Genomic DNA, 23,605 nt, shown 5'->3' with positions numbered 1-23,605 from the left:
TCAAAGGCAGAAATTTCTGGCCGTGATTCAGCCGCAAATGTCTGTGTGACCGGCCCCTAACATCGAGTGACTACTAAATTGTATACATCATCCGCCCAAGAGGGTGCAGAAATAAAAAAACCGCACAATTACTGGCCTATAGTAAGGTACAATTGTCAAAACAACGAATTGGTGTCCATCCATGCAATTCATTTAGCATGTTTTTAATATTAAAAACATAATAAACTCATCAGCCTGCTACTCAACCATAAAACCAACCATCAACAACTTCACAAAGCTTTACTTCCCTACTCATACCAGTTCATTTTACCAGCCAAGACACACTATGCCTATTGAAGCGTGCATCTTGTTGAGGTCAGCCATCGGACATTCGCTCAGCCAGAAAACCCTTTGTTGGGAAAGCAACGATAATAAGTTTTGTTCTAAGCACACAGTCACACAGACTTCTTAGTGTGTAAGAATAATAAATAGGGGTTGCCGGATTAATCCATCCATCCATCCATTCATTATCTGCACCACGATCGCGAGGCCGGAGCCCATCCCAGCTATCTTCGCTAGTGGGCAGGTTGCATACAAATTCATATGGTCATTCATACCTAAGAACCATTTGGAGTCATCAATTGACCTGCCATGTACTATATGTTCTTGGAATGTGGGAGGAAACTGGAGTGCCCAGAGGAAACCCACGCAGACGCGGGGAGAACATGCATACTCTGCACAGGAAGGCTGGTAATTTGATTTGAACCCATGACCTTAGAAATGTGCCGCAGACATGCTAACCACTCAGACTTCGTGCAGCCTCGAATTGATCCAATCATCAGTTTTATCGAAACTAAGAAAGTACTTGGATTGGATCGATACTAATGTCCTGGGATTGATACTCACAGAAAGTGCCTTTCTTTCACCCAGTGCACTCGACTACTGTATAAGTTCATGCCTGTTTGTGAGACTAACAGGTACACTTTTAGCATCTCTCCCTTCCTGGCCTGCTGCTGTATCTAGCGCAATGTCAGTTGTCATTAGTGTTGGTAAAGTGGTCCGCTACTGAAGCTAATTTATACAAACACATAAAAAAATTCACCCTACAATGAGCAATGAGCAGCAACAAAAATGTAAACAGGTTACTGTTCCTTAAAAAAAACAACTGTTAATCCGTTGTCACTATGACAACAGACCTAAAAGGGCTTATTTGTTACATTGCAGATTTTTTTGGTTTGACTCGTATGACTTTTGCTCTCTAACAGGTGCCGTAGTAGACATATTTTATTTCTTAATACTGTTAATGATTTTTAGAGTGTATTGTTTACACTATTCGCACTTTCTGACTTTTTTTGCAAAATATTGTGCAACGGAAGGTATAGTTGACATGTTGACATTGTTAAATTTGGATTTCTCTTACATTGATGCTTTTTTATTTGAACACTAAAGAAGTCAGTTTTATATATTTGCACGTTGCTTGCTTTTCTTGACACTTTTTAGATGGATTTATGTTTTTGTCAACAATGTCAAAATAGCAAGATGTCTCCACCCGGAGCAACAGAAATACTTTGCTGAGGTATGTCTTCCTTCGAACAGAACAATGGGCCATCAATGCACAAGTCTAAATGCAAACGGGAGTGCAGCTCCAAGGTTGTTGTAGCGCTCCAGAAAAAGCATTTCCTCCTATTGTAGCCAAAGTACACTCGCACTCCTTGTAAAGTTGGCACAGAGGTGTGATTCGTGCATGGATCAGCCACTTCAACCTTGCTCGTGATGACGCTGTGAGGGATTGGGAGATTTACGAAAGCTTTCTCTCTGCCAAAGTTTCCAGCTGTTTAGATTGTTGTTCTGAAATTGAAACTGGGCTTCCCCTAACCTTTGGAAGAAAAATACTGCACATTTCAAACAAGAGACAGCACTGAATCATATTCAAAGACCCCTTACTACTTCACGCTTCGGTTATTGCTGGTTCTCTGCTTTGCAGATTTTTAATTTAATTGTCTTTATCGTCATTGATATCAACGTATTAAGCATTGTAGTCTGCAGCAGACAGCTCACAGCAAATGCTCTCACGGGGGCAGGTTGGATGTGAGATGTTGGGTGGGCATGACTGTCTGTGTGCGGGACTGTGCACAGTGTCAATGTTGCCACCACAACATACTGCGAAGCACAACGACGGATATATTTTAGTGGCTCGTTATATGAAAAATAAATTATCTGCAATGGACTCTGAGGGAAGTCAGAAGAGCGCATGGAAATGCTGATCACCGTTGGGTGTTCTGTGGATTATTTTCTGGCCCGTGGCGTCGGGAAATAAAGCAATAGCTTTGCTGCATGTCAGGCTTACTGCTACATAACAAACCACCCCTGCCGAGCCTATATCCCACCAATGCCAGATACATTATCTGTGAAACAGGTGACCGGGAAATACAACTCATGGGAAACTGCTACATAAGGGACAGTGTTATTTGAATCATTGCTAACCAGTCGCTCTGTAAACTTTTCTTATACTGGAAGGAGAAGACCGACCACTTTGTTGTGCTTTTGATAAATGACTATATATAGTATCAGCAATTCTGTGATTCAACCTAAATATCTAGTAGTCTTGTTTGAGTCATATTTTCTTCGTCAGTAAGGACATTATCGCAAGGTAAGTTTGACCCAAGCCAGCTATAATGAAAGGGTGTCGCTACTTCGCAAATTTTCACCTTTCGGTGGTGGTTTTCGGTCCCCGATAACCAGGGTAACCGTGGGTTTACTGTACTTTAACATAATCGAGGTGGCCTCCTGGCACCAAACCCTAACACCTATTGAGCTGTAAAATCGGATTATCTGATTGAAAATTGCACTGCTGACGTACGCTACCCTTGCCAAAATGTTTATACTTGTTGTGCGAGGCACGCAAAAACACCATTGAAGCCAAGGCCATTCCTCTATAATCACTATGACGAAATACAGATTTAAAAACAGCAAACGATAATTAAAAGTTGCAACTGTGTATTTATCTTTCAAAGCACAATAAGCTGTATGTCACATCTTAATTAAAGGCACACACAATTTGATCTTCTTGTACCACCCTGATGCTGTTGACACGTTAAATATTGACTGGATATTTTATACTTGCAATTCGATATATGGCTATGCAAGACAAAAAAGGGCCAAGCTTTCTTGAAATTCCTGAAAGCCATTGAAAAGCTGTGGCCTAGGTCAAACATTGACTTGCTCTCACTCGTACGAAGATTGCTGGTAAACACTACTCACATTCCTAAGCTCCAAAGACCCAGCGTATCACCAGTTGGTGAAATGTTGTTTGTTTTTGACTGTTTTCACATTATAAACCGGTCACAAGTGCAGAACTTTCACAATATGCAAAACAACTTGATACCTTTGATTTATCAGAATAAAGTATAATGTCCTCAAAAAATATTATTTGTAATCGTTAAACTTGCTACAATATGTTCATATCGATTTTTTTGTAAAATAAATTCATAAATGTTTTATATATATGTTTTAATATTACACTGGGTCTTCCTTGTAGTCAAAATGGTCATGTTGTGCATTTAAAACATATTTTGCTGAGAAGTGTAGTCTAAATAGACATGTATATACTGTTATACATATATTTCTGCACTATACAGGTACAGATTATAAGCACTGCCCCTAAAAAAGTATTTTGTCATATATTTTTCATGCATAAGGCGCACCAGACTATCGACCCTTTGCACATTGTTTTCTCCGGCAAAATTGGAGACATGGTGGACAGAAAAAAACAATTGAGCTTACGGCAGTTAAATAGACAGTTGTGTTTAACAAACACTAAAAACCACGACAAAAGAATATAACCACCAGTTTTTATTATAGTGATTATTTACGGTGCGGTGGGCAAGCTTTTAATCCCGATTTAGAATGTTATCCCTTTTCATGAGGACAGAAGACAGCAATGTTTATCTGCAGTCAAAAGGAAGGTAGCACAACACCGACAGTATTCTAGGATTTGCAATTATTGATTTGTCGCCATCAATGTAATTTGATCACTCAAGTGTTGTTTTTACTGAAGTATGAATATTTGCAATTTTCTGCTCTGACGATAAATACAAATACCTGACGAAAAATTTTGCTACCCCATTGACCAAGCTTTGTATTCTTACATTCTTGTCAAGCTTAAGAAAAAACTTTTCTTTTTGATAACATTTCATTTTCATCTCCAAAGGCCTCCTATAACACCATTTAAGCCAGGGCTCTCAAACTAAATATACTTGGGGGCCGCTGAAAGTAAAGTCTGAGTGAGTTTAGGCTGCATCGGGTTTACACAGGCAGAAACTCACAGAAACATGGAAGCTGTATTCAATGTCGTTGAACCTTCAGTTCAACAACAGTTGCATTGACTATCTCCTTTCACACACTGGCTCCCCCTCGTTCTACATTTTAATTAAAAAAATGTGATCTGGTTGCTAAAAATTATTGATTGAATTCGCTAATTGTTAAAACTTGCAGTCTGCGATGTGTACGCACTGCAGTGGGTCATACCAGGAAGTAGCTAAACAATCTTATTAAGGGCACACTTACAACAATCTTAAACATGAGCTGGTAAATTTTGAGCATCCATATCAAACTCGTGCTGGCCGCCATTATGGCTGGGGCACCAAACTATCGTCACAAGGGCCGCAGATCTGAAATGTTTTTTTTTAAATCTCTTGTTTGTCTATATTTGGTTCTTACGGGGTTAATAGTGCGAAGCACAGCCACTGACTAAGATGCTCACGATAACTTTTTGTCCAACACTGCTAAAAGGAAAAAGAGGAGTTTGGGTGCTGATTTGGGAGTTAAATCATGTCAGCAAAAACAGCACCTGTTCTAACACACCGAAGAAATGCTGATACAAAAAAATAACCGTTCCTTAGTTGAGTTGTTTTGCTCCTAAAGAGGATTTGCTGAGTCTGCCGCACACGTGCGGAGAAACGCACGCTCACGCACATAGATGCCTTTTGTCCAGGGTGACAGTTCAGTCATTCAGCAGCCACGCTGTTTCACAATTTTGGTGGACATATTCCAACTAATCAGTGAGGAATTTGGCTTCACGGGGACTCTGCTGAGTTTCCCAATTAGCTAAGCTCAGGCGCAAAAATGTTGGCTGGGAAATTAATTAACACTCCTACAGTACAAATGACAGTAAGCAGTACAGCGTCATGTTTTTTTTTATTTTTGTTTGATGCCCCTTTGATGTTAAAGGAGCTAAACTTCCCAGTCCTTACCTTAGGGTCTCCAACCTTTTTTATGTGTCCGCTACTTTTTGCTACTTATTAGTGAAAAGGGCTCCCAATTTGATAAACATTTCTGAAATAAATAACTTTTCTTGTTGTACTTACTATGTTGTTACCAGTTTAGGTATTGGGAGTAGAAACCCTAACGGCACCTAGTGATTTCTTTCTCCTGCTGAACCGGCTTGGCCATCTAGCTGTCTTGTACCCTGCAGCTAACTTACCATAGAATGTTGTTTGGGGATTTCATTGCATCCTGCTCCGATTACGGATGGATTGCGCAGGATGTAATCCAACATTCCATGGAGGAAATAGATATGTAGCTTGTAACTTTCAGTTTTCTCAATTACAAATTATTATTATTTACTTTCTTTAATAAGAACTCTTGTGTACATAATCACTGGTAATATATTGATAGCATAAACTTTGGAAAACAAAGTTAGTATCACGTCAAGGTGCAAAAAAGGTTTTCTTTCTCAGAATGAATCTCAACAAGCTCTTTTTTCGTTCGTCAGCCACAAAAGCCTTTAAAGCAAATCTTACCCTCTACAGCAGTGGCTGAGAGTCCGACCATGATCCTCGTCTATGGTGAAGTTCATTCATCCAACAAGCTGATAGTGTGAGAAATACTCCAGAGTCAAAGTGTGGCTTATTTGTTGGCTCACTTGTGGAGGTGAGCTGCTCTTTGAATGACCGCTACTGCCGAAATCACAGACCTCCCTCCTTCTGACTTCCTCCCTCTGATCTGTTATCGCAGCAATCCCTCCCTCCATCTGCCAACTATTTCTTACGGGGGTAGGATTGCATCTCACTGTGTGTGTCCTTATGAGATCCCTGTTTTATCTAAACCAAAAGTAATGGGCAGCACCTGGGATAGTTGCACTATTCATAAATAACACATTCTATAAGTAAAGTTTTACTTGTTTTATTACTAGTTATGATTTTCCCAGTCTCATGGAAAGTGCCTTGGCAGGGAGATCTATTGGACAGAATCATAAGTACAATTTGTGCCTTGAAAATAAAGTTCTGTTCTTAGAGTTGATTTTAAATTGAGGTGTTTTATTCAAACATCCTCAAAAAGAGTGGAGTCAGGTAAGGGGGAGGCAAGTTGGAACCTTTCAAAGTTACTTCTTGTCCCGAGGCAGGCTCTGACATGATGGAACAGGCCTTCACTAACATTGGCACTATTGTGGATATCCAGACACCCTCTGGTAGACAACAATAAAGTAATCGCTTGATGTATCGCGGTTTACTTTTTGGCGGTTTCCAATCTTTGAGGATTTTCATTGTGCACTGTGTTCTGTAGCAGACAACACACAGCAAATGCTATCACAGGGGCAGGCTGAGGAGAGCTGTGTGTGTGTGTGTGTGTGTGTGTTGGGACTGTCCTTGTGCGAGACTGTGATAGGTGGGTGCGCGGGCTGTGCTGCGCGAGACGGGGACGTAAAAGTCAGCAAGGAAGAAGCACTCCTCCTACTGAAGGCCCTGTCACACAGCCTTTTGCGTCTGTATCGCGGGTAAAATTTTGCATTTTTTTTTTGCCCGTGGTTGCCTGCGGTAGAAAATGCGCAAAATTGGCTAACCCGCTCTTTATCTGTGGTATGCCCGCAAAACAGACGCCGGCAACTGTTCCGCTTCCTCATCGCGTCAGTTCCACGTCATTTCCGCGTGTGGACCACGGGTATAAAAGCTGCCGAGCCGGTTTGTAGAAATCATAACCGCTCAAGACACAGTCCCGTGAAGATCAAGATTTCAAGCTATGGCACCGAAGAAGCCAATATGTTATTATTGGTAATAGTGATCCTGCTAACCACAAATGAAATGTTTATTGAAGGTATTGTTGGATACATTAATCAAAACATGACAAAAAAAAAAACTAATGCTGAGAGTGAGCATGGCCAAATATGGTCACCTTACGCCCCCTCCCCTAAGAAAATTTTGCACCGTATTTGCACTAATAACCCGGTCAGGCAAAAAATTCCAAATTTTTGGTATCCTGAAAGAAATAAAGTTTCCATGCAAGTTGCTGGTAGGTCTAGGCACCCGTAACTTATATCTGTGACCACGTAAACCATCAACACGACAGAACTCAAAAAATTGATCAAAAGGCACATCGATCATTCCATGCAGTACTTTGAACACAAAAATTAAATCAAATCGAATTCTGCGGAGCTCCAAAAAGTCCAAGTTCAGTCTTTATAGTCTTTCCCAGGTATCCGCTTCGTATACCGACGTTGAACTCCTTCCAGTAGGTTAATGTCCTTGAGTAAGTAAGGGTTCCACACAACGCTATTATATTCTAACCCGGTCTAACATAAACGCAAAACATTCAAACTAATAATGCTGGGTTCTTGTTGTAAAAGTGTCTGTAAATGTTTGATGCTATGTTATTGGCTTTGTTGGTAATTTTGGCGATATGCGTGATAAACTTTAGGTTTGAAGTAAGAGTGACACCCAGATCCTTATGTTCAGTAACAACATGCAAATCATAATCATTAGTTTTTCATTTTTATTTTATTATGTTGTTATGAAATGAAAAGAAATGTCAAGAAATAAAAATGGATTTAGACGAGGTCACTACGGTGACGGGGATCCATGTTCACCCCTTGACGTCTCGAGCACAATTGACGTGTTCTCGGCAAATCGCGCTGTATATACGCGGAGAAAGGCGTTTGACCGTCACACGTGTTACACACGCTAATTCACGTGATAAGAATTAGAATAGAATTTCCTTTTATTGTAATTCTTTGTAACTATGCACACAGAATGAAATGTCGATACACCTGACCCGTACAGTTAAACTGTAGCGAGCAGATGCAGCCGCAGCCAAACAGGGCGCAGCCATTTTTAGTCATTAGGTGAACAAAACCCCCAATTCCAACACTTAATGCCGAGCGCCAAGCAGGGAGGCAATGAGTACCAATGTTGTAAGTCTTAGGTATGACACGGCCGAGGCTTGAACCAGCGACCTCCCAGTCTTAGAGCGGGTGCCCTACCACCTAGGCTACCGAGCTGAACAAACGTGCTATGACCGTGCTCCACCCGCGATTACCCGCTAAAATTTCGCGTCCTACCCGCCTGTAACCACGCCCTGGCCGCGGCCGTAGCACTTCGTTCCGCGTCTGTACCGCGTCATTACCTCATGTGTACCACGTGTGCCGCCCGCGGTTACCCGTGGTCTAAAGTTTTGAGCAGCGCAAAACTTTTTCGCGCGGCCAACCGCGTGTGAATTTCTTGCCGCGTGTAAAGCACTGCTGTATCTCGTCTGTATCGCGATCTCAAAGCGTCCAGCAGCGTCTGCTTCACGGGCAGAAATTTCTTGCCGTGATTCAGCCTCGATACGCCCGTGAAAGGCTGTGTGACCGGGCCTTGAGTCCTCACAAGTACAAATGAAAATTCAGGTTTGCTTAGGGCTCGTTGCGTCAAATCAAGTTAATTTGTTGGCCTCGGACTGGGTTGGGCTAGATTTTTTGGGCATGATCTTACCTCTAGCCTGCAATTACAACTCATTGGGGACCACTGCATTTGTAATGTTTGTATTTTAATAATCACGGAGACCCGCTCAACCCAAATATCCCCTATGCATACACAGAAATGTGAAGCCCCCTGATTTTGTTGTATGATGACAATTAAGAGTATTTATTCATTCATTTAACTGCAATTATGTGTTCTGCGTTTTTATTTATAGATATATAGTTCTTATTTTGTAATAGTCCTAATATTATATGGTACTGGTATCTAATTAATACATGTTATTATTTCAAAAGTTTTGACCATCACAGGACTTTTTTGGTCCACAAACCCCATAAAAATGAGTGATTACTCTGCATTATATAAGCTCAACAAACCCTATTGTTACCCTCATTTTTTTGCATATTACAAAGATTTCTGCACAAATATGGTTATGATCCATCAAAAATCGTTTGTGCATTATTTGTATTTTATTTGTAGTAGTTTACAATACTTAGCCACACTTCTGAAGCAAAAGCTCTAAAGAACTTGAATATGTTTTTGCCCTCTTGCAGGAACCATCATTGAACTATCATTTAAACATGCTTTTTTTAAATATATGTAGTTTTATAGATTTGTATTTATTCTAAATAACATGAGGTCTGCCATCTTGCTGCAACAAGTACCCCAAAAAACAAAAACCTTGTGAAAGGCTGGGCAAAAAAATATAGGAAGGTCACTTTAAGTCTCCGTAATAAATATTCTTTATTCTGTTTTGTAGCATTCTTTTTTAGTTGGACTACACAATTTAACAACATCTAGTGGTTGAATATTACACATTGTCTTTGACAATGCTTTTCACCAAAAGCTACACAAGACAACTTGACTAATTTATCCAAGGAGGAACAAAACTGCCATAATGATTAATTAAATACATGCATATTGAGACAAACGTGAAAAAGTGTGAATGCAATACTTGCCAAATACAACTATAGTGAATACATACAAAAATATACAAAAATACACACATATATCATATACAAATGCATCAATCAGTAAGTAGAAGCATTCTGTTCTGATGTGTTCATTTTACGCTGTAGCTAGGATGTCAACATGAATGTCATTTAAATGAGGAGTTGTTTTGTTACGTGTCCAGCTTGCTGTCGAAAAACTAGAAAACCCTGATCTCAACCCTGTTTCAGACATTGCAAAGCTTGTAATGACTGGTTATTTGCAGTGACTGAGTGTTATAAGTTATTTGAAATCACAAAGACAATTCCTAATGGAGGAACTTGACTGATTTTTTTGGTTTTGTTTTGTCAAACTGAGTAAGAGGCAGCCAGCTCAGGAACACAAAGATCTCACCAAGAACATAAAACAACTTTGTACAAAATGAGAATTTATCAAACGTGCTCAACGTTCAGGTCACAGTTTTTAACTGTTAACATTTTCTTCTAATGCGCCTAAAATCATTCTGACGAATTCCAGACACACCCTGTTAAGCTTGGTTTTGGTTGGCACTGTGACTTGAAGTGACCTCTGAAATCCAGAGTGAAACCGTGAACTAGCAAGATGAGGGATGTCAAGAAGAGGTAGCGTAAATTATGTCACCTCGAACCTGACAAGGAACGTTTGTTATCCTGTTTTTATTTCAATGAGGCGACTCCAGAAGTTCCACCCACAATGTTAAATCCAGGTTTGACGGTCCAGAAGCATCTCCCTGGGAGAGCTGTATCCAATGAAAACTTCAAGGGCTTTTCTTGGAAGTCCCCCTCCTTTTTTATTGTCTTTGGAGAAGGTGGATAAACAAATATTTGAACCTGATCGGACATGAAACAGCGCTGCAGGTCCAAGAATTTGGTGCAGGGGTCTGCAGGATGTGAATAACAACCAAAGGTTGCTTTAATCGGGGTTTGTACACCTTTTTCATTCAAGCACGTTCAAGCCTAATTTTCAATTTTTCCAGTACCGGCAAAGGAAAAAAATCCACCACCAATCAGAAAAAGGCTTTTTTGGGGGGTTTATTTTGAAAAATAATGTTGCTATTTTGCTGCTAGCACATACTTTGTGCTATTTTGAGTTGTTCCTTTGATCTACGATCTTTTTGTGTCAAGGGGGCAGTATAATCTGACATGAATTCTGCCATTCTGTCACGGGTTGGAAGGGGTGACCGGACCAGAACGGACGCAGGAAGGGAGAACTCAATTGCGTGACGATCCAAAACTTTTATTTACCAAAATAAAAGTTGTCCATAACTCAGGGACGAGACAGAACAAACAGGCTTCTTCCAACTCAACAAAACAGGACAAGGCATAACAGAACGGACAATGGGTATATAATGAGCCAGCACCCGCAAAGCCCACAATCCAGCCTTAAATAGCAGACACGCGATTAGTTGAACTGCTTCAGCTGGTGCCCAGGGGGCGGGGCAGACCGGTCGCCAAGGCGACCATGAGAGAGCCCCCCCTTTAAGGGACAGCTCCCGAGGTCCCAAAAAGAAAAAATGACTACCTCGCGCCCCGGAATGGTTCGACGCTCACGATTGGGGCAACCCCGCTCCCTCCTCCGAACACGCAAGAACGGGGAGAGGCAGGCGCCATCTGCGTCAGGCGGATTGGAATCGGCGCTCGGCAGGGGGGACTCAGGACAGGCAGATTCAGAAGAGTCGGACTCAGGACAGGCAGATTCAGAAGAGTCGGACTCAGGACAGGCAGATTCAGAAGAGTCGGACTCAGGACAGGCAGATTCAGAAGAGTCGGACTCAGGACGGGCAGATTCAGAAGAGTCGGACTCAGGACGGGCAGATTCAGAAGAGTCGGACTCAGGACGGGCAGATTCAGAAGAGTCGGACTCAGGACGGGCAGATTCAGAAGAGTCGGACTCAGGGCAGGACGGGCAGATTCAGAAGAGTCGGACTCAGGGCAGGACGGGCAGATTCAGAACAGGCGATTCAGACAGGACGGGCAGATTCAGAACAGGCGATTCAGACAGGACGGGCAGATTCAGAACAGGCGATTCAGACAGAACGGGCAGATTCAGAACAGGCGATTCAGACAGGACAGGCAGAATCAGAACAGGCAAGACAGGGCAGGCGGAATCAGAACAGGCAAGACAGGGCAGGCGGAATCAGAACAGGCAAGACAGGGCAGGCGGAATCAGAACGGGCAAGACAGGGCAGGCGGAGTCAGAAGGGGCAAGGCAGGACAGGCGGAATCAGAAGGGGCAAGACAGGACAGGCGGAATCAGAAGGGGCAAGACAGGACAGGCGGAATCAGAACGGGCAAGACAGGACAGGCGGAATCAGAACGGGCAAGACAGGACAGGCGGAATCAGAACGGGCAAGACAGGACAGGCGGAATCAGAACAGGCAAGACAGGACAGGCGGAATCAGAACAGGCAAGACAGGACAGGCGGAATCAGAACAGGCAAGACAGGACAGGCGGAATCAGTACAGGACAGGCAGGCCGGAGAGTCGGACAGGACAGGCAGGCCGGAGAGTCGAACAGGACAGGCAGGCCGGAGAGTCGAACAGGACAGGCAGGCCGGAGAGTCGAACAGGACAGGCAGGCCGGAGAGTCGAACAGGACAGGCAGGCCGGAGAGTCGAACAGGACAGGCAGGCCGGAGAGTCGAACAGGACAGGCAGGCCGAAGAGTCGAACAGGACAGGCAGGCCGGAGAGTCGAACAGGACAGGCAGGCCGGAGAGTCGAACAGGACAGGCAGGCCGGAGAGTCGAACAGGACAGGCAGGCCGGAGAGTCGAACAGGACAGGCAGGCCGGAGAGTCGAACAGGACAGGCAGGCCGGAGAGTCGAACAGGACAGGCAGGCCGGAGAGTCGGACTGGCAGGCAGCGGAGTCGGACTGGCAGGCAGCAGAGTCGGAGTCGGACTGGCAGGCAGCAGAGTCGGAGTCGGACTGGCAGGCAGCAGAGTCGGAGTCGGACTGGCAGGCAGCAGAGTCGGAGTCGGACTGGCAGGCAGCGGAGTCGGACTGGCAGGCCGCAGAGTCGGACTGGCAGGCCGCAGAGTCCGAGTCGGACTGGCAGGCCGCAGAGTCGGAGTCGGACTGGCAGGCAGCAGAGTCGGAGTCGGACTGGCAGGCAGCAGAGTCGGAGTCGGACTAGCAGGCAGCAGAGTCGGAGTCGGAGTGGCAGGCCGCGGAGTCGGAGTGGCAGGCCGCGGAGTCGGAGTGGCAGGCCGCGGAGTCGGAGTGGCGGGCCGCGGAGTCGGAGTCGGAGTGGCGGGCCGCGGAGTCGGAGTCGGAGTGGCGGGCCGCGGAGTCGGAGTCGGAGTGGCAGGCGGCGGAGTCGGAGTGGCAGGCAGCGGAGTCGGACTGGCATGCGGCGGAGTCGGACTGGCAGGACGGGGAGTCGGACTGGCAGGAAGGGGAGTCGGACTGGCAGGAAGGGGAGTCGGACTGGCAGGCGGCAGAGTCGGAGTCGGACTGGCAGGACGGGGAGTCGGACTGGCAGGACGGGGAGTCGGACTGGCAGGACGGGGAGTCGGACTGGCAGGACGGGGAGTCGGAATGGCAGGCGTCAAATCCTCCCGGGACCCCATTCAAGGCAGAGCCTAGGCCACGACGGGCGGGGCCGTGGTTCGAACGGGGAGGGAAGGATACCTCAATGGGTGCTTGCCAAACGGCGTCCTCCAGCTCTCCCCAAATCGCGCTCGGATCGTTCGCTGAGTTCAAATGTTGGCTGGCTCATTCTGTCACGGGTTGGAAGGGGTGACCGGACCAGAACGGAGGCAGGAGGCAGGAGGCAGGAAGGGAGAACTCAATTGCGTGACGATCCAAAACTTTTATTTACCTAAATAAGAGTTGTTCATAACTCAGGGACGAGACAGAACAAACAGGTTTTAACAAAACGTGCAAACACAGGCTTCTTCCAACTCAACAAAACAGGACAAGGCATAACAGAACGGACAATGGGTATATAATGAGCCAGCACCCGCAAAGCCCACAATCCAGCCTTAAATAGCAGACACGCGATTAGTTGAACTGCTTCAGCTGGTGCCCAGGGGGCGGGGCAGACCGGTCGCCAAGGCGACCATGACACATTCTACTTCAACAATACACACGCAGCTTGGCTACGTCACATTTGTTTACAAACACAAAAAGGGCTTTATAGGTGTTGGGTAATAAATGAGTTCAATACGGAGGGCAAAAGGATAAAAACGTATAAAAACAGATAAATAAACCAAATTTGGACTCATTTTATGATATTGATTGCTCTAAAGCAGAGTGCATTCAATCTTTCAATCGACCGCTGATCTTTTGCTTTTTGATTTACTTATTTTAATATATATTTTTGAATTTGTTTTAGAGGATCTGTGTCTAAATGGGTTAAATACAATTGTAAATAGGTAATTTTTTTGCATTTTATCATTGATTTGTAGCACTGGAGAAATAATATTTTAAAATCTTTAATTAACATGGGGGCGCCGGCGGCCCTGTTTGTCAAGTGCTATTTAAATTGTTGTAGGCCAATCGTCAGCCATTGTTGGCCTAAAATAATACATTCAAACAGTTCCTGAAAGAAGAGAAGGATAAAACCCTTGATTTCCATTGATTTTTATTCAAGTAGTTTTCTAAAACACCCAGAATGGGGCAGCAATTTTCCACAGTAGATATTCTCTATTGGTAATGGAGGGTTGGATAAAGAAAAACATTTGTCGATAGAAGATAGTTCTCAATTAAAGTAACAAATCTTGTAAAGCATTTTTTTTCTATCCATAACCAATTAATAATTTAAAAAAAACATTTGAATCCTCTGAAAATTACCTTATTAGTTTTGATTGTCAAGAGTGCAATGAATTGGTGGGTTATGTATCCGTTACAACCCTATTCTACATTTTTAGTGTTTATCCTCTGAATACTTTTGAAATTGTTTGTACATTATTATTGTTATCATTTCAATGTACCTACCTCTCCATTAGTTACCTTCCTTCAAGATTAACACATGCCTATATTTTATGATGGATACTGCTCAACCCCATCCTCCCATGAACTGAAGACGATTTAGGGTCAGAGTCGGCACCAGAGACCTAGTGAAATATATGGACACTGAGAGAGCAAGTAATTGTATATATTTATAACAGTTCATATTCCCAGTTTATTTTACATTGTGTTCATGTTCAGTTCCAGTCTTTACCTTATCATAATCCTGAGAAATCCAAGTCTGTTTTATATTTTGCATTAAAAAACATAAACAAATCTTAGGAGCAGTTTGGGAGGTGAAATATAGCTTTCCTCTTGGGTTCCTCTTGGGTGCGACCAGTAGGAGGCAGTGAAGCTTCACATGACAACGCAAAAATGATAAGCCACCAGAGCAGGCGTGTCTGTGTCTCTTTCATGCACTTTTTTAAATTAAGAAATATGAATATTGATTTATTGCGTGGTCTATAGAGTCAGACTGTCGAGAAATGTGGCAATGGCAACAATTTCAAGCATAGGCAAGCATTTCACCAACAATTCAAGCTTTTTCTGATTTTTGAAAACACTACAGTGCATTAAAATTCAAGCATTTTTAAGGATTTCAAGTACCCGTACGAACTCTGTTTCATGGAAAGTGCGTCACAAGATTAGCTGACGTTTTTTCATTACCTTCAGGCTTACTGAACTGATCTCACAAGGTAAGGTAACATTTCAAAAAAGTGTTTGTAGCCCACATGCCAACAAAATCCAGATGTTACTCGTGGTCGTGAAAATTACAGTTGGAGATGTGCCAGCAATGATTTGTCTCCACAGATTGGGCCACTAGTTCTCTCTCACTCTCCTTTTTGGATTCCAGGCATTTCCTAAGAGTGACGGTTCTCTTCTCCTGGCTAGACGACATGTCTGGGCAATACTGGACTGCTGACACAGTGCTTTCTCGAGTCTTAAATCCAGCAGCATTTTGAATCGTTTAATTTTGTCTGCCACAACACTGTAGGTCAGGTGTCTTTATCTGGTTGTTCCCATAGACCAGGGGTCGGCAACCCACGGCTCATAGCGCAAGCTTCCTAGCGTTTCACCAAAAATGATTACAAATTTAAAAAGGTGGGGGAGGAAAATATGTTTTCTTTAATATGGTGTCTGTATAAGGGCAAATATTACACAAAACCTTTAACTTTTTCCAATGCTGTAAAAATATGTAGACTAAATATTACAATTCAACTCGGATGTGTAACTATAAACTGGTACTAGTGCATTTCTCTCTTGTTTGTTTTTTTTGTTCCCGTCACCCCTGTGTGAGAGCCGAGCAATTAGGCCCAAGCCCCGCCTCTTTTAAAGGGGCAGTGTCACTAGCCAGGAATGTAGCGGACACCATGGACCCCAAAGAGAAAAACAGAAAAAATACTGCACAAAGATCAAACTTAAAATGTGATTTTTATCTACTTATATACTTTTTCAGAAGGTTGTTATTTTATTTTTATAAATGCACCTTCTTCTATTTTCTTCGCCTGGACCCGGATAAATCATTGGTCACATATGTGACTTTTTACAGTAAATAAGGTGACAATAGTTCCACCCAACCGTTGTGTCACAAGACCCCAGGTGGGAGTCATTTGATGAACAAACCCTTAATTTCAACCCCAAATACCAAGTGCAAGTAGGGAGGCAATGCGTAGCAATGTTGTAAGTCTTAGGTTGTCTCTGGCAGGCATCAACTGGCGACCTCCTAGTCTAGGGGCGAGCGCACTACCCCAAGTTGGTTTATTTGTATGAATGCATGCTCCTTATTATTTTAGTCTTTCTGTCGCCCAGGAGCACAATATGCACCTTTGTGTTTTTTCATTCCTCAAAACACAAATTACATTTTTTTGATTTTTTAATTGTATTTCTTTAATTTTATCACAACAATTAAACATACTCTAATTAATCAAAGGTACAGTGCGTAATACAATCATCCGTCCATCCATCCATCGTCACTAGGCTCGCGGGAACAGTGTGTAATACTTATACAGTCGCTTGCAAAAATATTTGGCCCCCTTGAACTTTGTGACCTTTTGCCACATTTCAGACTTCAAACATCAAGGTATAAAACTGTAATATCTTGTGAAGCATCAACAATAAGTCGGACACAATCATGAGGTGGAACACACTTTATTGGATATTTTAAACTTTTTTAACAATTAAAAAACAAAAAAGAGGGTGTGCAAAATTATTCAAGCCACTGTATGTGTATGGTGTTATGCAACAGAAAATGAGTCCTAGAAATAAGGAAGGAACAATTCAAACTACGGAAACTCAAAGTGACCAGAACACAATCATTTTTCTTATTTCTGAACGCTAAAATTGGATTAATCCCGTAACTTGCAGCCGAAAACCCTTGATCCTAACCCTAGCTTTAATCCCTGTTTCAAATTGTCACTGTAGCCCTAAACCTATTTTGGAACCCTACATTTACTTTAGAACACTATTATGGAGGCCAAATCCCTGTTCCTAGTCCTAAAACTACATTTAACTAGCTGTTACCCTAGCCCCAACCCTATTTCAGATCCCTAAATTCAGTATAATTACCTAGCAAAAAGCCTAAACCTTGGTTTCGAATCCTTGCCCCAATCCTGGTTTAGACCATAAAAAAAGAGTAAAACCCTTGTTTGAAGACCAAACTATAGAATAGAATAGAATAGAATATACCTTTATTGTCATTGTTACAAAATGGGTTAACATATTGTGACAACGAAATTGGGCATGACACTCCAGTTTTACACATTCACAGTGAGGTATGAGCCAAGAAGATAAAGGAACAAAGGAAGATAAGGTTATAAAACAAGGGGGATAAGGCTATAGTTATAATTTACATGGTATTTACACAAGAAATGTCGGCATGTGGGATGTTACATACAGTGTTGTCGTGATACCATTGGTATCGTAAGGGTTGTGCAATATTGCATTTGGTGCAAAGTCATCATAGTGCAAAAAATAGTCAGCATATGCATTGGTGAAAACATAGACATCATATTGCAGAAAAAGGAAATGGTCAGACATTGTGCAAGGTGAGCAGTAAACGTAGTGCAGTCAACATGTGCAAGAACATAGACATGAGTACCATTATATTCGTATGAGGTAGTGTTGGCACAAGTTTTCAGTTTTTTTGTGCACCCAGCATACCACACCGTGATGCAGTATGTTAGGATGCTCTCCACTGTGGCTTTGTAGAAGGACACCTGCAGCTGCTGTTTTAGGTTATTTTTCCTGAGCAATCTCAGGAAGTGCAGTCGCTGCTGGGCCTTCCCTACCACCGCTCTGGTGTTTGCAGACCAGGAGAGGTCGTCGGAGATGTGCACACCCAGAAATTTGAAAGAGTGGACTCTCTCTACACAGTCTCCGTTTATAATGAGTGGTGCTGGATTCCTGCCATTCCTTCTGAAATCCAGAATCAGTTCTTTTGTTTTTGTGGTGTTCAAAATGAGGTGGTTTTCCGAACACCACGTTGAAAGTGACTCCACCTCATCCCTGTATGCCGCCTCGTCCCCTTCAGAGATGAGGCCGATCAAGGTGGTATCGTCAGCGAACTTAATTATAGTGTTTGTGGGGTGGGTCGGTGAGCAGTCGGAGCTGTAGAGGGTGAAAAGCAGGGGGCTCAGTGCACAACCTTGGGGGGAGCCAGTGTTCAGTGTTAGGGTGGGAGAGACGTGGGTACCGAGTTTCACCGACTGTGGGCGGTTGGAGAGGAAGTCCATTATCCAGTGGCAGATGGAGGGAGAGAGTCCTAGGTGTGCAAGTTTCTCCACCAGGATCTCCGGGATAATGGTGTTGAAGGCTCAGCTGAAGTCCAGAAAGAGCATTCTGACGTAGCTCCCCCGGTGGTCCAGGTGTTTCAGCACGGTGTGAAGTGCTGTGTTTATGGCGTCGTCAGTGGAGCGGTTTGCCCTGTAGGCAAACTGGTGGGGGTCCAGTGTGAGTGGCAGGGAGTTTTTGATGTGCCGGGACACTAACCTCTCGAAGCACTTCATGACCACAGGCGTAAGAGCTACAGGCCTGTAGTCGTTGAGGCTTTCCACTGCTGACTTTTTGGGGATGGGAATGATGGTGGAGGTTTTGAGGCAGGGTGGGACGGTCGCCTGTGACAGGGACCGGTTGAAGATGGTGGTGAAGACCCCAGCCAGCGGATCGGAACAGTCCCTGAGTACCCTCCCTGGTACTCCATCCGGGCCAGTTGCCTTCCTGGGGTTTATGGTGTTCAGCGCACGCCTAACTTCGTGCTCCTGAAATGTGAGGGAGTTGCTGCTGGTTGTTGGTGGGTGTGATGTGGCTGTTTGTGGCCTTCCAGCTTCAAAGCGAGCGAAGAACTGATTAAGGTCCGCAGGTAGTGAAGCCTCAGCCTCAACAGTTGCCAGGTTGTGGCCTCTGAAGTTGGTGGTGTGTTGAAGGCCCTGCCACATCCTCCTCGGGTCATTTCCAGCGAAGAGGTGCTCGATCCTCCTTGTGTAGGCTGCTTTTGCTTTCTTGATGCCTCTCTTCAGGTCAGCCCTGGCCACCCCGTAAAGAGCCTTGTCTCCAGACCTGAAGGCGGTGTTGCGGTGTTTGAGGAGGGTGCGCACCTCGCTGGACATCCAGGGTTTTTGATTTGGGTAGTTTTTGATTTTTTTATATACTGTGCCTTCATCCGTGTAGTAACGGATGTAGGATAAAACAGTGTCAGTGAATTTATGGAGGTCATGGTGTTCAAATACCTCCCAGTAAGTTTGATCACAACAGTCCTGCAACTTGGAGAGGGCTCCCTCAGGCCACGTTTGTATTGTCCTCGTTACAGGTTGTTTTCCTTCGGATGGGGGTGTATGAGGGGGTAAGGGATAGGCATAGGTGATCGGAATTTACTAGGTGGGGGAGGGGGGAAGCTTTGTATGCGTTTTTGATGTTGCTGTAAACGCGGTCCAAAGTTTTTTCACCCCTTGTTGCACAGTTCACATGTTGGAAGAATTTTGGAAGAACAGTCCTTAAACATGCCTTATTAAAGTCGCCAGGTATAATGAAAGCTCCGTCGGGGTGTGCAAGTTGTTGTTTGTTTATGGCAGCGAGCAGGAGGTTTAGCGCTGTGCTAGCGTTAGCATCCGGAGGAATGTAAACAGCTATCACAATGAGCACAGTTAGCTCTCGCGGTATATAGAATGGTCTACACAATACCGCCAGAAACTCTAGATCGGGCGAGCAGTGTGCATCAATAATTCTGCTGTTATTGCACCACGCATTATGTACGTAAATGCATAGTCCCCCACCTCTCTTTTTGCCGGAGTCTTCGTTGCGGTCGTATCGGTGTAGCGTGCGTCCCGCTAGCTGAACTGCAGCGTCGGGGATCCGCGGGTCAAGCCATGACTCCGTGATCACAAAAATATTGCTATTCCGTACGAAGCTGTTGGTAGCTATCCGCAGCTCAAGCTCACTGATTTTGTGTACGATGGATCTGGCGTTGGTCAGGAAGATACTCGGAAGCGCTTGTCGGTGTGGTCGTCTTTTTAGCTTCTCCCCTAAGCCTCCCCGAGAGCCTCGTTTTTGTTTACGTTCCCTCCGCCGTCTCCGTCGCTTGTTGGGCGGGCAGGTAACCCAGGGAGATCCCGGTGGTCTTTGTATGTCCTTTGGGATGTTGTTGTTGGTGTTGTAATCGTGAAATGAGTCGAAATCTAATCTTAGACCCAGGTTAATAAGTTCCTGGCGACTTAAGGTGATAGTTGCCGAACAGGTATTTATCAAAGAAAAGATGAGAGATAAAAGAACACTTAAAGTAAAAAGATTTACTGGAGAGACACGTGAAGCCGCTGCGTACAGTCGCGCCGCCATGTTGAAAAAAATAAATAAATAAATAAAATAGTTACTAATCCTAACATAACACCTAATCTAAGAAACATGGCAACAATTTCAATCATTTACAAGCACTTACCTAAAATTTAAGCACTTACATATCATGAAGACACCTATAAAATTCAAGCATTTTTAAGGATTTCAAGCACCCTTCCAACCCTGTTGACAACTTTCACTCAGGGGCGAAGATTAGACATAAAATGTGGATGAAAAAAAATGTGATAATTATCCAGATAATCATCGATATCGACTGAAAAGAAATGTTTTATCGTTTTAACAATTTTTTGTCATATACAAGTCCTTACTTTAAAAGGTATGAATGAACAGTTATGGGTTCGAATTCTCTTCTCGGGATATACCTTTTGACATCTATTTTACTCCATGGAAATATGACCAAGCGTCTAACAACTGCAGTTTACTCATAACTGATTGACACTTGCACCTCACATGCCTCTTTAAACCTCAATCCAGCCTTTGGCGTTAACATTCCAAGAAAATTACCACTCTGTTATTAGAGTCGGTACTCTTCAGAGGAAAATTACTGAGTTGAGCTCGTCATCGATGCTGCAAAACTTGAAAATAATTACTATATATTGTGACTACCCAATGTAAAAAAAAATCATATTAAAGAAGAACCTCATTTGTTAAAATGTAGATGACAGTTGGAGGATCCCTTAACCACCTTAACCACTTTTTAAGGACTTTTAAAGCCAAATTTACAATTTCCCCAGTACCATTAAAAGAACAAATCTGGTGTACGTCAAAGGACACAAATATATTTTCCAAATAATTGTTGGGTAAAAATAACAGTAATTAGTAGCTTACATTTTCAGTTGCAGGGAGTTCTTCCAAGGGACAAAAGACTCACTCACTCATTCACACAATTTGGACCAGCCAATTAACCTGGCATGCATGCTTTTGGAATGTGGAAGAACGTGGAAACCCACACAAGCACAGGGAGAACATGGAAATTCCACACAGGAAGGTTTGATCCCATGACTGTGCCGCGGAGGTGCGAACCACTCAGCCGTCGTATTAGATATTTCAATATATTTTCAATGTCAATGTCCATAATTGATACGTTATCTGAGCAAGAATACACATTTTATAGTTCCCTGGTGTGGCATGTACCAGTCATCTTCGGAGCAACCCAGAGGGGTCAATTCCTCTTTATAGCACAATGCCATACAACCTAAAACCAGCTGCTGTTAATCACAAAGAGAAAATTATATGTGACAGTGAAACCACCAGACAGCAGTGTGGGAGTCGTCTTTAAGCCGGCTTGTTGCGTAATGTGGCAACAAATTCAAGCATTTGCAATCTACCTAAAATTCAAGCACATTTAAATCCCTGGAAACACAACAATAAAATTCAAGTATTTTCAATAATTTCAAACACACTTACGAAGCCTTTTACAAGTAAAACACAATTATTAAAAACAATAGACACGTTTTAAATCTTCTCTTTATAAAAATGAAATAATTCAATTTCCTTTTCAATGGCGTCAACAAACAATATCCTACGCAATTAGTGAAAGCAGATGGCAAGTGAGAAGGGCCCATGTGCTCCCTAGAGGGATACTCTTCCTCCCGCTGCTGATGACATCACATATCACCTCCGGCCTTCTGTTTCCTCTTCCGGTCCGCCAACCTGCATCCACTTTTACTGTAATGTCCCTAGTGACCCTCGATTCTTTTTAAGATAAAGCAACTAAAGCAACAGCAGTCAGTCCGGACTGACGAAGTGACATAACACAACCTTTTCAAGACCAAATTCAAGGACTTTTTAAGTACTTTCAAGCCAATTTCCCAATTTCTCCAGCAGCATTAAGAGAAGAAATTTAGTGTGAATCAATCCATAGCCCTCATGTTTAAGTTCAGAGTGCTGCATGTGGGAAAAATAACCAGAACATCTGGTGAATCCTAATCCAAATATTAAACCAGCAGCTGAATGGGGTATAGAAAATTAAGTAAACTTAGTTTCTGTGCCCCATTTCATTATAGTTTGCTATAGTCTCTGTTTGGTCTATGCTATATAATATGTTTCCACTTTTTACTGACAGCACTCGATGTCGTAAACTGTAGAGTAAGAAAAGTGAATTCTTCTAACAATTAACTGTGAATGAACGAAGCTACGGTAACTATGAACTACTCTGAGCCACTACTTTAGTCCCTTTAACTTACTGGCATAAAAAGGTATGCTACTTGACACTTACCCCATATGGACAATCTGTGTTTAGCGCCATCAAAATAATGTTTATTTGTTGTTTTTGTCGACTGTGATCACTGCTATCTTGCTACTTGCACATAATTTGTGCTTATTTGAGAAGCTAATATCTATCTACGACCCACAACCTTTTCCTGTAGATCAGCTAAAAGAAACATAAATTCCGCCATTCTGCCTAAACAATGCACACCTAGCTTGGCTACGTAATACTTGCAGGTGGTGTAGGGGGCGCTGACGTTTCCAATGACAACGCAATGCAAACTAATGTCAGCTGATGTCTATCTCGAGTGAGAAGAAATGCAATGACAAAGTGAAACCATCAGAGAGCAATGTTGGGTTTATTTTTGAGCATCCTTTAAGCACCATACTTTTTTGGCAGTTGACGTCTATCCTGAGTGAGGAGAAATGCATTGACAAACAAAGCTATCGAAGAGCAGTGTCAGCGTCATTTTTAAGCAGCCTTTTTTTTCTTTATTTAAACGTGTTCTATCGAGTCAGACTGACGAGAAACATGGCAATTTTAAGTACTTCACCCAAACCTTGAAAACACAACAATAAATTTAAGCATTTTCAAGGATTTCAAGCACCTGTATGAGCCATAGGTCCACAGAAATTTTAACCAAAATAATTCCCGCCCGAGAATAACCTACAGTATTTTCAAAAACATTTTCATGTGGTCTACTTTAGTGCATAAGCATAAAAACGTAGTTTGTGAGTTTTATAACTAACTAAGAGGTAAGCAGTTTTTGATGTGAACACATGGAACTGGTTTGGAAAGGTCGGAAGGATGTACAAATTAATGAGAAAATAGGAAAAGCATGTTGTTCCCACTGTTTTTATTATACTCAGGAAGATGGTTGTGGTCCTTGTAAAAATACTGGAATGACCACACACTGATTAGATT

The 23,605-nt window shown here is 43.0% G+C and overlaps 1 protein-coding gene across 5 annotated transcripts in view; it reads right to left on the bottom strand.

The window, feature by feature from the left end:
• Positions 1-23,605, bottom strand: part of afap1l1a (actin filament associated protein 1 like 1a) — a 70,315-nt gene that overhangs the window by 33,901 nt on the left and 12,809 nt on the right. For 3 of the 5 annotated variants that reach the window (XM_088344314.1, XM_088344316.1, XM_088344315.1), the window contains exon 1: positions 5,781-5,955. The exons of the other annotated variants lie outside the window; for them this stretch is intronic. In XM_088344314.1, the coding sequence (XP_088200440.1) occupies positions 5,781-5,811 (31 nt within the window). In that variant the 5' untranslated portion in view covers positions 5,812-5,955. Of the gene's footprint in view, positions 1-5,780; positions 5,956-23,605 lie in introns of those variants that run through there. 5 annotated transcript variants of the gene reach the window in all.

Source organism: Urocampus carinirostris, chromosome 9 (genome assembly GCF_059441175.1).
Source record: "Urocampus carinirostris isolate Australia breed hairy pipefish chromosome 9, RoL_Ucar_1.0, whole genome shotgun sequence".
Lineage (NCBI taxonomy): Eukaryota > Metazoa > Chordata > Actinopteri > Syngnathiformes > Syngnathidae > Urocampus > Urocampus carinirostris.
Note: the sequence above shows the minus strand (reverse complement) of the source record. Positions and strands in the feature narration are given on the sequence as shown.